Source organism: Indicator indicator, chromosome 24 (genome assembly GCF_027791375.1).
Source record: "Indicator indicator isolate 239-I01 chromosome 24, UM_Iind_1.1, whole genome shotgun sequence".
Lineage (NCBI taxonomy): Eukaryota > Metazoa > Chordata > Aves > Piciformes > Indicatoridae > Indicator > Indicator indicator.
This window is the reverse complement of record NC_072033.1, coordinates 12,084,145-12,097,847: the sequence shown is the minus strand read 5'-3', so window position 1 is coordinate 12,097,847 and position 13,703 is coordinate 12,084,145. Positions and strand designations below refer to the sequence as shown.

At 52.4% G+C, this 13,703-nt stretch overlaps 1 protein-coding gene across 1 annotated transcript in view; it reads left to right on the top strand.

Moving 5' to 3' along the window:
• LAMA5 (laminin subunit alpha 5) overlaps window positions 1–13,703 on the top strand; it is a 93,327-nt gene that overhangs the window by 64,979 nt on the left and 14,645 nt on the right. Inside the window, exons 24-45 of the mRNA XM_054392069.1 lie at window positions 2,645–2,787; window positions 2,889–2,995; window positions 3,285–3,438; window positions 3,791–3,951; window positions 4,508–4,616; window positions 5,112–5,209; window positions 5,764–5,965; window positions 6,367–6,493; window positions 6,687–6,826; window positions 7,647–7,762; window positions 8,042–8,253; window positions 8,471–8,675; window positions 8,885–9,029; window positions 9,815–9,955; window positions 10,303–10,464; window positions 10,661–10,762; window positions 10,848–10,931; window positions 11,170–11,400; window positions 11,965–12,078; window positions 12,357–12,484; window positions 12,717–12,797; window positions 13,229–13,443. Of these exons, the coding sequence (XP_054248044.1) occupies window positions 2,645–2,787; window positions 2,889–2,995; window positions 3,285–3,438; window positions 3,791–3,951; window positions 4,508–4,616; window positions 5,112–5,209; window positions 5,764–5,965; window positions 6,367–6,493; window positions 6,687–6,826; window positions 7,647–7,762; window positions 8,042–8,253; window positions 8,471–8,675; window positions 8,885–9,029; window positions 9,815–9,955; window positions 10,303–10,464; window positions 10,661–10,762; window positions 10,848–10,931; window positions 11,170–11,400; window positions 11,965–12,078; window positions 12,357–12,484; window positions 12,717–12,797; window positions 13,229–13,443 (3,177 nt within the window). The remainder of the gene's footprint in view (window positions 1–2,644; window positions 2,788–2,888; window positions 2,996–3,284; window positions 3,439–3,790; window positions 3,952–4,507; window positions 4,617–5,111; window positions 5,210–5,763; window positions 5,966–6,366; window positions 6,494–6,686; window positions 6,827–7,646; window positions 7,763–8,041; window positions 8,254–8,470; window positions 8,676–8,884; window positions 9,030–9,814; window positions 9,956–10,302; window positions 10,465–10,660; window positions 10,763–10,847; window positions 10,932–11,169; window positions 11,401–11,964; window positions 12,079–12,356; window positions 12,485–12,716; window positions 12,798–13,228; window positions 13,444–13,703) is intronic.

The following is a 13,703-nucleotide window of genomic DNA, read 5'->3' as shown; positions in this document are numbered from 1 at the left end:
ACTGCTCCTCTGGGCCTTCTCACACCCCAGGTGTGCCCATCCCAGTGTGCCCATCCAAGTGTGTCCATCTCAGGTGGCTGACCAGCGCCATGCCAGGGGCTGGCAAGGGAGGGGGAAGGTAGGCAGGCAGGCAGGCAGGCAGGAGGGTAAGGCTGTCCCGCAGAGCGGGCGAGGGGCCAGGAGCTGGCCCCAGTGACGTGTGCCCCGTGTGCTCTTTTGCTTTTTGCAGAATAAAATCAGAGTCACTGTAGACGTGAAGGAGGCAGAGCTCTATCTGTTCCATGTCATCCTGAGGTATATTAATTCAGGAGGGGCCACTGTGTATGGCAAAATTACAGCTTATCAGCCACGAAGGAGAGGTAAGGATCCCAGCCTGCTCTGCTCCCCTGCACCATCGCCACCTCCTCCCCATCCCAGGCAACCTTCTGCATCATCCTTTCCAGAAGACAATTCCATATGGCTATTATCTGTTAGTCCTGCCCTTCCAATTGAAAGGCTGGTTTGAGTTTGCAGCGCCCCTGTACTTAACAAAGCAGCAGCAAGTTTGCCTGTCCTGGGGCTGCACACTGAGGACTGTTACCAGCCAGGCTGGTGTGAGACAAGGCTGCTGTATGATCCAATACAGCCTTTCCAACATGGAACAAGATCACCCCGGTGCTCCAGGCAGAAATGAGCTGTTTCTGTAAAAACCAGAGCAGGCCATGTGCTGGGAATTGGATCCAGACTTTGGCAGCTGAACATGGTTTGATTTTGGCAGTCTTAGCCTTGCCTTGTGCTGCTCCTAAAACAGGCTGCTGCCTTCACTTGGAGTGTGGGGTTTGGAAGTGGTGTGGACTTGCAGGTGTTAACAGACACTGCGCTCTGGTGTGATTTCTTCTCATCAAGTCATGAGCTGCTGGAGAAGAAGAAGAGCCACTGAAAGATGACTGAGCAAGCCTGGAGACCTGAACAGTAAATATTCTGGGGATTAGTATGAGCAAGACTGCATTCAGACAGGCCTGCAAGTGCTCCAGGGCATGGTTGGCTGATTGATTTTACCCCCTCTGATGCTACAGCCACATTGTCCTGTTGAAGTTCTTCCTCCAGCACAAGGCCATTGACACCAGCTACCGAATCACTGTGCAATGTTCCCTTCTCTGTCTCAAATTGACATAGAAGGTGTTTTGTCTTTGATGTGATCTACAGGGTTTGAAATCCCAAGATACTGTTTTTCTAATTTTCTTTTTCTGAGGTGAAAAAATACCTGGTTGTTTCTATAGCCTGTCATATTATGGAAAAACAGGTCAGAAGTATTTAATCTGTCCAGTCCAGCAGCAGAGCTTATTTGCCTTACAGTGTGCTTCCCTCCTGGCACAGAAACAACATTTGATATTTCTAGTGCTGCAGACAAGCTGCCAGACTGATGCACCAGCAGTGGGATCTGGGAGAGCAGCTTCTTTGGCAGGCCAGATCTGCTCCAGAAATTTTGAGTCACCTTCTGCCTGGGTGGAATGGGCTTCACATGGTACAGAAGCAGCAGCCTGGAAAGAAGATAAGTTGGAAGATGTGGCTTGCAAAAAGGGAAGCCTTTTCCAAGTATATGATTTGCCAACCAGTTTCTCCCACCCCACCTCCAGAAGCCATCTGAGTTGTGCATTGTCTCAAAAGGATGCGAAACTTCAGCTTGTCAAGAAAACTACTCTGCTGCCTGCTGAGGGAAATCTCTTCATTCCTTGCATCCTCACCTCTGCTTCTCATCTGAGAAGGCAAGGGCTTGGCCTCAGCTGTTGCCAGGCATGTCGCAGAGCTTGCACACGTGGGAAGGGACTGACCCATCCCAGCAGTAGCAAAGCCCTTTGCTTTAGCTTCTGGCCCTTTGCATTGTGTCTCAATGTCCACACCAAGATGTGTCAGTGTGCCACATTCCCCACTTCCTTCTGCATCTCATCTGCTCGCCGTGCAGCTGTACTCAGTGAATCCCTGTCACCTGTGCTCTTCACAATGCTCCTGAGACTGCTGGACAGGCAGACAGTCTGCTCCTAGGTGCTGTGTCATTACTGCAGCCAAAGCTAACGAATTCAAAAGGTTATGGGACTGTCAGCTGAGCCAAGGAACTGTTCAACAGCAGCCTTAAACCCATCCTGACCTGTCAGTTAAAATTAATGTCCAAGTCTTGGGTGCAGAGTCTGTGGCTGGCAGGAAAGACAGGAGCACAGCTTGGGGGTCTGAGAGTTTGCCAGAAGGCGGGTGTCTCACCTGTAGAGCTGGGGTCAATATCCCTGAGGAAGAATGAATTTTGGCAATTCTTTTTGTCTGTCTCAGAATAATTCTTCATTGATTAATTCCTTCCTTCTCTAGCTGGAAAAACGCTCCTTGGCATGGAATACTCTGTGCTTTGCAGCCTGGGGATGCAGAGCACACTGAGAGCTGTGGACCAGCATTAAGGATTGCAGTGATTTATGGTGTTTTTTTCTCCCATTAAGTTACTAAGCAGACTTAGAGTGGACGTCTCTGCTACAAGACAGTGTGGAATTGTGGTGCACCTGCCACAGCAACACCACGAAAGCAGGAGCCTGGGACTCTCGCTGTGCCACATAGCTTCTTGTTTGCAGCCCTAGGTTTTCTATCTCAGTCCCTTCACAGCCTCTCATCCCTCCCACTCCAGGTACAGAGCAGACCAAGCAGATTGTCTTTGCTCCCAGCACGGAGCCAGCCTTTGTCACCGTCCCTCAGAACAGCTTTGGGGAGCCCTTCGTACTCAACCCCAACACCTGGTCTCTGGTTGTTGAAGCAGAGGGTGTGCTGCTGGTAAGGACCAGCCCTTGTGCTCCATCCATCACAGGGAACTTCAGCAGCTCCCTGGGGACAAGTATCCCAAATGTAACCAACTCTCCCATCTCTCCTCCTAGGACTATCTGGTTTTGCTACCCAGCTCATACTATGAAGCTCCAATACTGCAGCTAAAGGTCACAGAGCCATGTACCTACCAACCAGCCCCAGAACAAGCCACCCAGAAGTAAGGATCTCCATGTCTTTGCACTGTGTGAGACCTACTTAAGCCCTCATTGCCTAGCAATGGATAAATCACTTTGCAAGGGGAGAAGCTTTTTGTTGTTAGTGCCATTGTGGGCCCTGTAATGCAGAGTCTCTTGCTCTGTATTACGCAGAGATGCTCCGTGGGCAGTGAAGCCTTCTTGTTGGACTAAAGCCTTTTGCAGGTCTTGCTGGGATCAGACTGCATTGGGTGCTCTTGACAATGATCATGTAACAACCATGCTTTGCCATTTCTTTCTTGCTGTTTGTAGCTGCCTCTTGTACAAGTACCTGTCTGTAGATGGCTTCCCTGCTGCATCAGGGGTGGACGCCGTGTGCAGGCTGGACAACCGGTTACCCAGAATGTGTCCCACGGAGCAGCTCACCCCCTCCCACCCCTGGATGGCGACTTGCAGTGGCAGTGATGTGAGTGGAACTTGGATTTCACCCCCTCACATGGGGACTGTGGTACTACTCATCCCTCTGCTGGGGTCTGGAGCTTTACATACGCCAAGCAGGTTCCCAGAGGGCTTTGCACCCATGTGCACCTACCCCACTGCTGCCCCATCAGTCTTGCAGCTCTGTACTTGTGTGCCCTGTTGTTGAAGGCATCCAGAGCAGTGTCTCACATGCTAAGGGCTTGCAGGGACATGATAAGACTCATCCTGTTGTCCCCTCAGCTCTGGAGGAGGCTGGCTTATAGCACAGGCATCCTGCACACACTCACCTTGGGGACTGGGACAGGAAACCCTTACTCGGTCATCTCTTTGTTCTCTAGGTGGAAGTCCAACTGTCCCTGCCTGTTGCCCAGCCTGGAAAATACATGCTAGTGGTGGAGTATGCCAACACCAATGCTTTGCAGACAGTGGGCATTGCTGTGAGCTCACCACACTTAGCCCTGCAGCAGGCCACATTCGTCTTCTACCCATGTGTCTACAGGTAGGGTCATCTCTGAGATGGAGAAGGAGTTTGGTCGTCTTCTAACATGGCACAGACAGGCCTCACCATCTGAGTTCTTTCTTCTTTATCACATTAACAAAGAAGTGCCTCGGTGTTGTACATGGAAGCTATGTGTGTCCAAACTTGTTCTAGCTGGACAGGACTTTCAGTAGGAAATGTGTACCTGTGCCAACGTGCCCTCTAACGCCTCTGCCAGGAGATCATCTTTGCTTCCATTTACAGCAGGGCATATTGGTAAGGGCCTTGATTTAGGGAATGGCTTAGGGGCAGATTGGCAGATTGATTGAAGCTGTTGGTGCAGGTCAAACCCTGTCCTTGCTGTAGACACATCTAGACTTCAGACTGCAACCTTCACAATAGGAAACAAATGTCTGAGGTGTCCTTGGGAAGCTTCACTCTTATGACTTGCCAGAAAAGGAATCAAAAGATTTTCAGGGACTTTGTATAAATACCTTCAGGACATTTAGCTGGCAGGACAAGAAATGGGTCATGACCCAGCTCAAGGCTGGCTTCAAGATCTGTGTTTCTCCTACAGCTTCCTTTGTCGAGGGATTGCTGTGGATTCCCAGAGCCGCATGGCGACTTTTGAGCTCAACTCAGAGGCCACCATTCGCTTCACCTCTGATCTGGCTGACTTCCTCCTGGTAAGACTCCCTGCAAAGGCAGCTCTGTTGGTGGGTTGCAAGGAGAGGCAGGAGTGGTGCCTAGCCTGTAAAAGGGTTTTCTAGACCCTGGAGTGGATACTAGATCTTAGTCTGCCGTGAGTGGTCCAAGGAGGAGAACATGGCCAGTGGTGTGTTTTGAAGCTGATTGTGGGACTGGGATTTGGGAGGAGATTGAGTGAAGAAGCTGCTCTTTACAGAGGGAGCCCTTCCCTAGCATGGCACTTAATCTTGAAGGCTTTCACAGTTACTTAGCCAACACAGAAGAATCACAAAAATATATGGAGCTCCTAAATGACTTTGAGCTAGTGCCAAGGAGGAAAATGGCAGTGAACAGAGGTGTAACCTACCATGCATTAGCTGAAGCATCTGATAAGGAGGTGTCACCCTGATGGCTGGTGCGCACAATAAAAGGACTGGCAGGCTCCCAGTGGCAGATGCTGTGATGTAACCAGGTGTCTCTTTCCCATCTGGCAGCACAAAGTGTACCTCATACCTGCTGCACAGTTCACCATGGAGTTCATCGAGCCAAAGGTGCATTGCATCAGTGTCCATGGGACATTCTCATCCAATGGGTAAGAAGTCTCAGGTCCCTTGGGGTTTTAGCATGAATGTGGCTGTTTCCAAAAGCAATTGCTTTCCCCACTTCCCTCAGCTGTGAAGCCTTTTCAGTTGTTGAGACAGTAGAAAGAAATCCCTGGCTGAGGTAGAGCACCTTGGCCATGTCCACTGAGCAGGCAGCAGTGGGACCAGTAAGGACTGGAAGTAGGGCTGCTGGTCCTTTATCTGAACACCCTGCCGTCTCCTATGGCAAACACTCAAGTGTCATCCTGAACAGGCTTTCCTATGCTTGCTGACATATAGCAAGAGGCACTTGCTGTATCTAAATTTTTGACACTATTTTGAATAAATATTTGCCCAGTAATCAGCCTGTGCAAGGCTTCTGTTCTTCCTGCTGAGCCATGTCCCAGTGCCCCAGCGGTCCTGGTAGGAAGCTCTCCCTCAGCAGGCATATTTCAACTTCATAACCTGCCAGATGTTACAGGGCACGTTTCTCCTGTCAGGACCTCGTGGCCTCTCTTGTTCCTCGTCAGAGATCTTTACATCCTGTTTTCTCCTTGTTCTGCAGCAGCTCCTGTGTTCCCTCAAGATTCCTGAAGCTTTCTCAGTCCATTGTTTTGGAGGGGGGGCAGGCCCTACCCATCACCCCTGACGTCCCCCTGGCTCAGGCTGTTCATGTGGCTCCTTCTGGGATCCCATTGGAGCCTGCACCTCGACCTCCCACAGCAATGGACCCCACTGCAGAGCTCATCCTCCTGCAACCACCACAGGTAGTGGCACAGGTGTCTGTTGGGCTGGTTTGCTTGTGCTGTGACACTGGACTCCTGGGGCAGGGGCTTTTCTTCCTGTGTTGACTAACATTAGCAATTAGTGTTTTCAGAATTGAATCGGGACTTTAAACTTGTTCCTGAACCTGTAGTTTCCCATGGACTCCCCTGTCTTAGCTCCATCCAACCCTGCTTGGTTCTCTGGGATCTCAGGAAAAGCTTTGTAGGTGACACCATCTGGGGAGGGAGCATGGGGATATAGGGCCTTGATTCACCGAAAGCCTCAAGAGCTGACAGTTGTGCAACAAGAGCAGAAATTTGTGCAGCAATGAGAAACTATCCTGGCTGTGAGTGCAGAGATCTGACATGGGGGTTTGTGCCTTTGTTCTCTTGTGTTGGGTCAGGCTGCTGTGGTGTTTAACAGCCGGGTGCAGACCCTGGGACGCTATGCTTTCATCCTACACTACTACCAGCCCCAGCACCCCACCTTCCCCGTGGAGGTGTTAATCAACGGTGGGCGCATCTGGCAAGGTGAGGAGAACGGAAATCTGGGGAAGCTGCTGCTAGGCAGAAGCCCTGTGAAGTTTTCTGTGCTAGAGGATAAGTGTGGGTCCTTCGAGGATCATAAAGATGGAAGTGAGACTGCCTCGTCTCTTCCAAACTGGGAGGCTGTGATGGGGACTGCAGGGGAAGTGTGGGACCAACACATTTGTTGTCTTTTCAGGTCAGACCAATGCTAAGTTCTGCCCACATGGCTATGGGTGCCGGAGCCTGGTGGTTTCTGAGGACCAGATCGTCCTGGATGTTACAGATAATGATCTGACTGTGGTTGTTCGAGTGCCAGAGGGCAAGCAGCTGTGGCTGGTGAGCCTCTCTCTGGGAAGCTCCCAGGTCATGCTGGACCAGGCTCCAGCAGGGCTGGAGTTTGTCTTTGGATTTTTCTCACTGTGTGACCACGGGAATGTTTCCTGGCAGCACTCAGTTTCTGAACGACCCTAGAAAGCTGCAGTCTCCAACCTTCGTGGTGAAGAATTGAGGACAGACTTTTCAAAGACAGCATCTGTGTCTGATAGATACCCCGCACTATGTAGTTTTGATACCAGAACAAGGCAGAAATTGAAGCTCTTGCTTTGCACACATAACTTGTGATATTCCAGAATAAGCCTTGCTCCTACCCCAGCAATATTTTGCACCTGCATAGCATTATTTGTCCAGGCAGGTCTTGTCATGGAAGCAGTTAGCCCTTGTTATCCTCAGGCAACAGGACTAGATTAACCAAAATTTGGATAAATGGCTAAAAGACAGAACTGGAAGCTGTGTACCTTCAAGTCTAGAAGTTTAAGATGACAGTGACTGTCTGCTGCTCTGCTGAGGCACAGGTAGTGGTGCCCTTTTGGGGGATTCTGCCTATTCTTACTCCAGTGAATTCGGAGTAAATACTCATATGAAGAATGCCCACATGGAGCATTAGATTTAGATGGGCCCTGATGGACAGACCCCCGTGGAGAGGTGGCCCCATGTCTTTCCAGTACTTGAGCAGTACTGGGATAGGACTATGTTCTGTAAGGGATGAGTTGTTGAGGACCTGAGGGTGCATTTGGACTTTTGAGTGAGCTCATTTTGGACTGTGCATGTCTGGCTCAGCTAAGGACCACGGCTCACCCATCTTGTCCTTACTTTGCAGGATTACATCCTTGTGGTGCCTGAGGACAGCTATAGCTCTCAGTACCTGCAGGAGGAGGCCCTGGATAAGTCCTATGATTTCATCAGCAGCTGTGGCATCAACAGCTTCTACATCAAGTGAGGCCCTTAGCTTTGGGTGGCTGCTCTGCTGTCGGCAGGGTGCACATTCCTCAGAGAGCAAAACCCCATTCCCCTCGTGTGGTAGGGGAGGGATCTGGTTAAGGCTTTCCTTATCTAGTGTCCAAACTTGTGGATATTTGGGGAATCTCAGTGTCTTGGGGCTCTCCCTCCCACTAAGTCAGTACTCTTTGCTGCAGGAGATCCTGCTGGGTTTTGGGGTGGTGGGGAAGCAGTGGGGGTGTGCAGCACAGTGACTCCTCCTGCCTTCTCCTGCAGCCCCAGCACATCGTCGAGGTTCTGCCGCGACTCTGCCATCTCACTCTCCCTCTTCTACAACAACGGGGCACAGCCCTGCCGGTGCCACGAGGCAGGGGCACGGGGCAGCCAGTGTGAGCCCTTCGGTGGGCAGTGCCCCTGCAAGTCCAACGTCATCGGGCGGGAGTGCTCCCGCTGTGCCACCGGCTACTGGGGCTTCCCCAACTGTAGGCGTGAGTTGTGCTGTCTCCTGCTCTGCTTTCCCAGCACTTGCTGGTTTGCCTCTCACAGGGCTGCAGCTCACTGGGGACGTGGCTGCATGTCCCAGCCCTGTAATGGCTCCACTTACATGAACACATGCAAGTTGAGCTCTGCATCTGTTCTCTCGTGCTTGCCTTGGCCTGCCTGGTTCTCACTCTCCCAAACACAGCCCCTTTCTGCCTCTTGCAGCCTGTGACTGTGGGACACGTCTGTGTGACGAGGTGACAGGGCAGTGCATCTGCCCTCCACACACCCTGAAGCCAGAGTGTGTCATCTGTGAGCCCCAGACCTTCGGCTGCCACCCCCTCATCGGCTGCGAGGACTGCAACTGCTCCCGGCCTGGCGTGCAGGAGCTGACTGAGCCAGGCTGTGACGTGGACAGTGGGCAGTGCAGGTGAGCCCTGTCCTGGCACCATCCTGCTCCCTGCTGGAGTGATGGGACATGTGGGCAGGCTGCAGGGGGAAAGGATGCAGGGTGGGGAAATCCTCATCAGCATTGTGTCAGTGCCAGCGTGGGTGAAGCTCTGACAGCCCAGCTGCTCCTCACACAGCAGCACAAGGCAGAAGGTTCCTAATGCTGGGGCTCTGGTGTCTCCCATCCAGGTGCAAGCCCAATATCATTGGGCGACAGTGTGACCTCTGTGCCCCTGGCTACTATCACTACCCCAACTGCCGGCGGTGTGACTGCCACCAGGCTGGCACTGAGGCGAGCGTGTGTGACCCTGTCACAGGGCAGTGTCACTGCAAGGTCAGTCCTGCAATGTCTTCATGTGGTGCCTTTCTCCTTGGCTTCACTCTCCTTCTCTGGCTGTGAGTGTGGGGGGCTGGTGTGCTGGGGAGGGAGCAGGGCTGGAGAGGGACAGTGCCTGTGTAAGGGCCTAAAGGGAAGACTTCTTTGGTGTGAGGGTGCTGGAGCCCTGGAGCAGGCTGCCCAGAGGGTCTCCTTCTCTGGAGAGATTCCAGACTCACCTAGACATTGTGATCCTGGGCAACCTGCTCTGGATGACCCTGCTTTAGCAGCAGGCTTAGATTAGATAATCTCCAGAGGTCTCTTCCAATCCCACCATGCTGGGATTCTGTGTGATTCTGTGCCTGAGCTGCAGCCAGCCTCCCCTACATGGTGGTGGGTCCAGAACGACCTGAAAGATTCCTACTTCCCATCTTTCCCAGCCGTGAAAGCTTACTCTTTGTGCTGTCACTGGGAAGATGAGAGCAGTCTGGGTCCAGCCCCATATCAGAGCCTGTTACAGGTACAGCTGTCAGCCTTGTTGACTCCTGCGTGACAGCAAAGTAACTCAAACTGCTGCTGAGATGCCTGCTGCAGCCCCATTGCAGGGCCCAAAAGTGCTTTCTGCAGGTGAATTTAATGTTTGAAGGGTGCTGTGCAGACAAACCTGTTCAGGGACTGCTTAATCATCTTCCTGCATCACATTATTGTGCTTTGATCACTCACACGCTCCACTTAAAGCCTTCTGAGAAGCTGCTGACCCTGTTGAGTTTTGCTGACCCTACTGAGCTTTGCTTGTCTTCCAGGAAAATGTGGAGGGCCCGAGGTGTGACCAGTGCCGCCTGGGGACATTTTCTCTGGATGCCAGCAACCCCAAGGGCTGCACCAAGTGTTTCTGCTTTGGTGCGACCGACCGCTGCCGCAGTTCTGAGAAGCACCGAGCTGAGGTGAGAGGGGCCAAGGAGCACCAGACCCTGCAGTTCAGTTGTGTTCCTGTCCACCTGTCCTCCATTACTCCTACCCCACTGGAAGACATGCTGTAAGGAATGTGATCTTCCTGTGCCCATCTCCTAGTTTCAGCTCCTTTTCCTGGTCTCTTGGGTCTTGTAGGGTGGAAAATCAAGAGTGTGGGGGCACCCTGACAGATGGGGTGCTCAGCTTTTTTTTTTCAATGTAATGTTGTGAGCCTCCTGTCATCCTTTCTGTTGCTCTGGGACTTGCTCTTCTGGAGCACCAGCAACGAAATACATTCTGTAGCTCCAGCAGCAGATCTGTGGTTCCTCTTCCCTCACAGTTCAGTTACATGAGTGGGTGGCTCCTGTTGAGCAGTGACCGCCAGGAAGTGCCAACAACCCTGAACCTGCGGGAGCAGCTCATCCACGCTGATCTCAAGAACCTCCCAGATGCCTACCAGGAGCTCTACTGGGTTGCACCTAGCTCCTACCTTGGGGACCAGGTAAGAGCACCATGGCAGCTGGATCAGGATGCGCATGATTGCCCATCCTTTACCACCCCTCCTCAGCATGTGTGCCAGCAGCATGCCCACCGACATGCAGGCATTGCTCATGCATGCTGCAGTTGATCATGGACAGTTCTGACTCATCTCAGTGCTGAGGACCTGCAGCAACATGTGCAGTTTGTCTCTCCCTTAGGTTTCCTCCTATGGTGGACACCTGCGCTATGAGCTGCACTCCAACCCACGGAGGGGCGATGTCTTCATTCCCATGGAGTCTCGCCCAGATGTGATCCTGAAGGTGCATCCCAAGAAATTCCCTGTCATCCCCTGCTAATGCAGCATCAGGATGAGGTGGAGACTGACACCTTGCTTGCTTTTCCCAGGGAAATCAAATGAGCATCATGTTTCTGGAAGGCACTTACCCATCCCCAGGGGAGGTTCATGAAGGCCAGCTGCAGCTGGTGGAGGTGAGTTTCTACACACAAGTGTGTACCAGGGACAACACTGGCTTGTAGACAGAAAGGACTGTTGCTTTGAGCTCAGTCTTTAAGGTGCTGCCTGTTGCAGCAGAACTGGCTGTGAAGATGCAGGGGCTCTTCTGCCTGTGTAAAGGGGAGACATCCCAATAGCAGGGAAGTGATGGCTGGACTGGATGTTCAGGTGCCTGTGCTTGCTGCCAGTAACACATCAGTCTTCTCTCACTAGGGTAACTTCAGGCACACAGAGACACACAACCCTGTGTCTCGAGAGGAGCTCATGATGGTGCTGGCAAACCTGGAACAGCTGCAGATCCGGGCACTCTTCTCCCAGCTCTCTTCATCCGTGTCCCTGCGCCGCGTGGTCATGGAGACAGCAACAAACACAGCTACAGGCATCCGTGCCAGCAACGTGGAGCTGTGCTTCTGCCCAGCTAACTACCAGGGGGACTCCTGCCAGGTAGGGCTGAAAGGGGATGTTCTGCTTCAGGAAAAGGGGAGTCAAACAGCTGCCATTTAGGGACTTGGCCACCTCCCGTGCTTGGTGCAGGTGGTAGCTGTGGGGTTTAGATGTTTATGCAAAGCAGTGGTGTCAGAGTACAAGCTTCTAGGCTGGCCCTTGAGAGCTTCAGATGAAAGCTCAGGTTGTGCTGGAAGAAGGAAAATCATCTCCCTGAATCCCCACACCAGCCTGTCCCTAGCTCCCCCTCCCTCTACAACACAGTGCACCTGGGAGATGTGCACTGGCTGCATCTGCTCTCTTGGAAGAGGCACAATGGGGATATCACTGAGGTGTTGCAGACCTAAATTAAATGCATGTGGTACTTTGGAAGAATAGGTCTGGCCAGTTACCTCCTATTGACCAGGAGCAGGAAGAAACTGCACTGAAAAATCTTTGTTGTTGCTTTTAATCTCCTCCATCAGTACAACCCTGTGGGAATTCTGTCATGCAACCTAAATAAGGCTCTTTGCTTTGCCCAAATGTTGGGATGGTTTTCAGATCTCTCTTATTCTCTCTCCTCAGGAATGTGCTCCAGGTTACTACAGGGACACGAAGGGGCTCTTCCTGGGAAAATGCATTCCATGTCATTGCAATGGCCACTCAGACCAGTGCCTGCCAGGCTCTGGGATATGCCTTGTAAGTGAACAATGAAGCAGCAGGATAATTTGAAGCTGTAGGATCTTCAGCATGTGATCCAGAAGCTCCTTACCCACTAATTGAGGCAGGACCATGCCTGAACTGGAGCATTAGCTGCATGTGCCATTCCAGGGGTGGTCCCACTCAGGTCAGCTTAGAATGCAAGACAGTTCTGGGAAAGAGGAAGAACTGAAGCATCCATGTATCTGGTGGGGAATTTCTTGTGCAGCACAACTTTGCTGTCAGTGCTGAGTCCACAGCCTGCCTCTTCCTTGCAGAACTGCCAGCACAACACAGAAGGAGACCACTGTGAGCGATGCAAGGATGGCTACGTGGGCAACCCCTCTGCTGAAGAACCCCTGCAGTGTGTTGGGTGTCCCTGCCCTCTTTCAGTTGCCTCCAACAAGTAAGCACCCTTGGATGGGATTGCATGTTTGGCCACCACTGCAAACCATTCTGTGCCACGCTGGGACACTGGCTTGGCCCTGGCAGATGTCCCAGTTCCAGCGTTATCCATCAGCCCAAACCACGGCCATGGCCTTTTACCCAAGGCCCCAACAGCCCACACCAAGAGATGAGCTCCTGTGGCACCATGTCAGGAGTATCTGCACCTTCTTGTTCACCCCTTCTCGTTTCAGTTTTGCCATTGGCTGTGTCCACAAGGGCTCCAACATGCAGTGCCTCTGCAAGCCTGGCTACGCTGGACCCCACTGTGAGCGGTAAGGCTGGTGGCACCCATGCTTCATGGGCCTCACACACACTACTCCCATGCAGCCATTGCTGTGGCAGAAGAGAAGCTGTCCTGGTAAAGACTGCAGAGGAAATGGTTGGTTTTGCTCCCAGTGTGCTTAGCTCCGGCAGGTCCCTCAGTCCTTTTCAGCCTGTGGATGGCCCATTGCTGTCTCTGCTGCTGACAAATTGTGTCACTGAGGGTGGATTCCTTAGCTGTGCTCTGCCTTAACTTGCCATTGGTGCTGAAGGCACCTTTCTGAGGTGCCATGAGGCAAAAACACAAAGCATTTTGAGATCCCTGAGGGCTGCAGCAGTTACAAGCGCTGGATGCTCTCACTGTTACAATTGCACAACCCAAGCACAGTGCAGACGTGAGCCCCTGATGCACTGACTGTTTTGACTTGCTGGCTTTCTCCAGGTGTGCCCCGGGATACTATGGCAACCCCATGGTGATTGGCAGCTCCTGCCAGCCCTGTGACTGCAGTGGGAACACGGATCCCAACATGCTGTTCAGCAGCTGTGACTCCCTGACAGGCGCCTGTACAGGCTGCATGCATCACACGGCCGGCACCCGCTGCGAGCTCTGCGCCCCTGGCTACTACGGGGACGCGGTGACAGCCAAGAACTGCACACGTGAGTGGGGCAGGCAGCAAGGCCTGGCCATAAGGAGGATAGACAGACTGACAGGGGACAGATTTAGTGCCTTAGCCAGGCTGTGCGTTTCCCCAGTGAGTCACACATATTGCAGGCATCGAAGGTGGTAACAAGGAAAGAAACAACTCCAGAAATACGCCCTCCAGCATCACAGCTCCATAGCCTCCAACTCACCCCCAAATGTGAGCTACCAAACCACACCTGGGCAGGAACGGTCTCATCCCCAGCAGCTCCTGCAG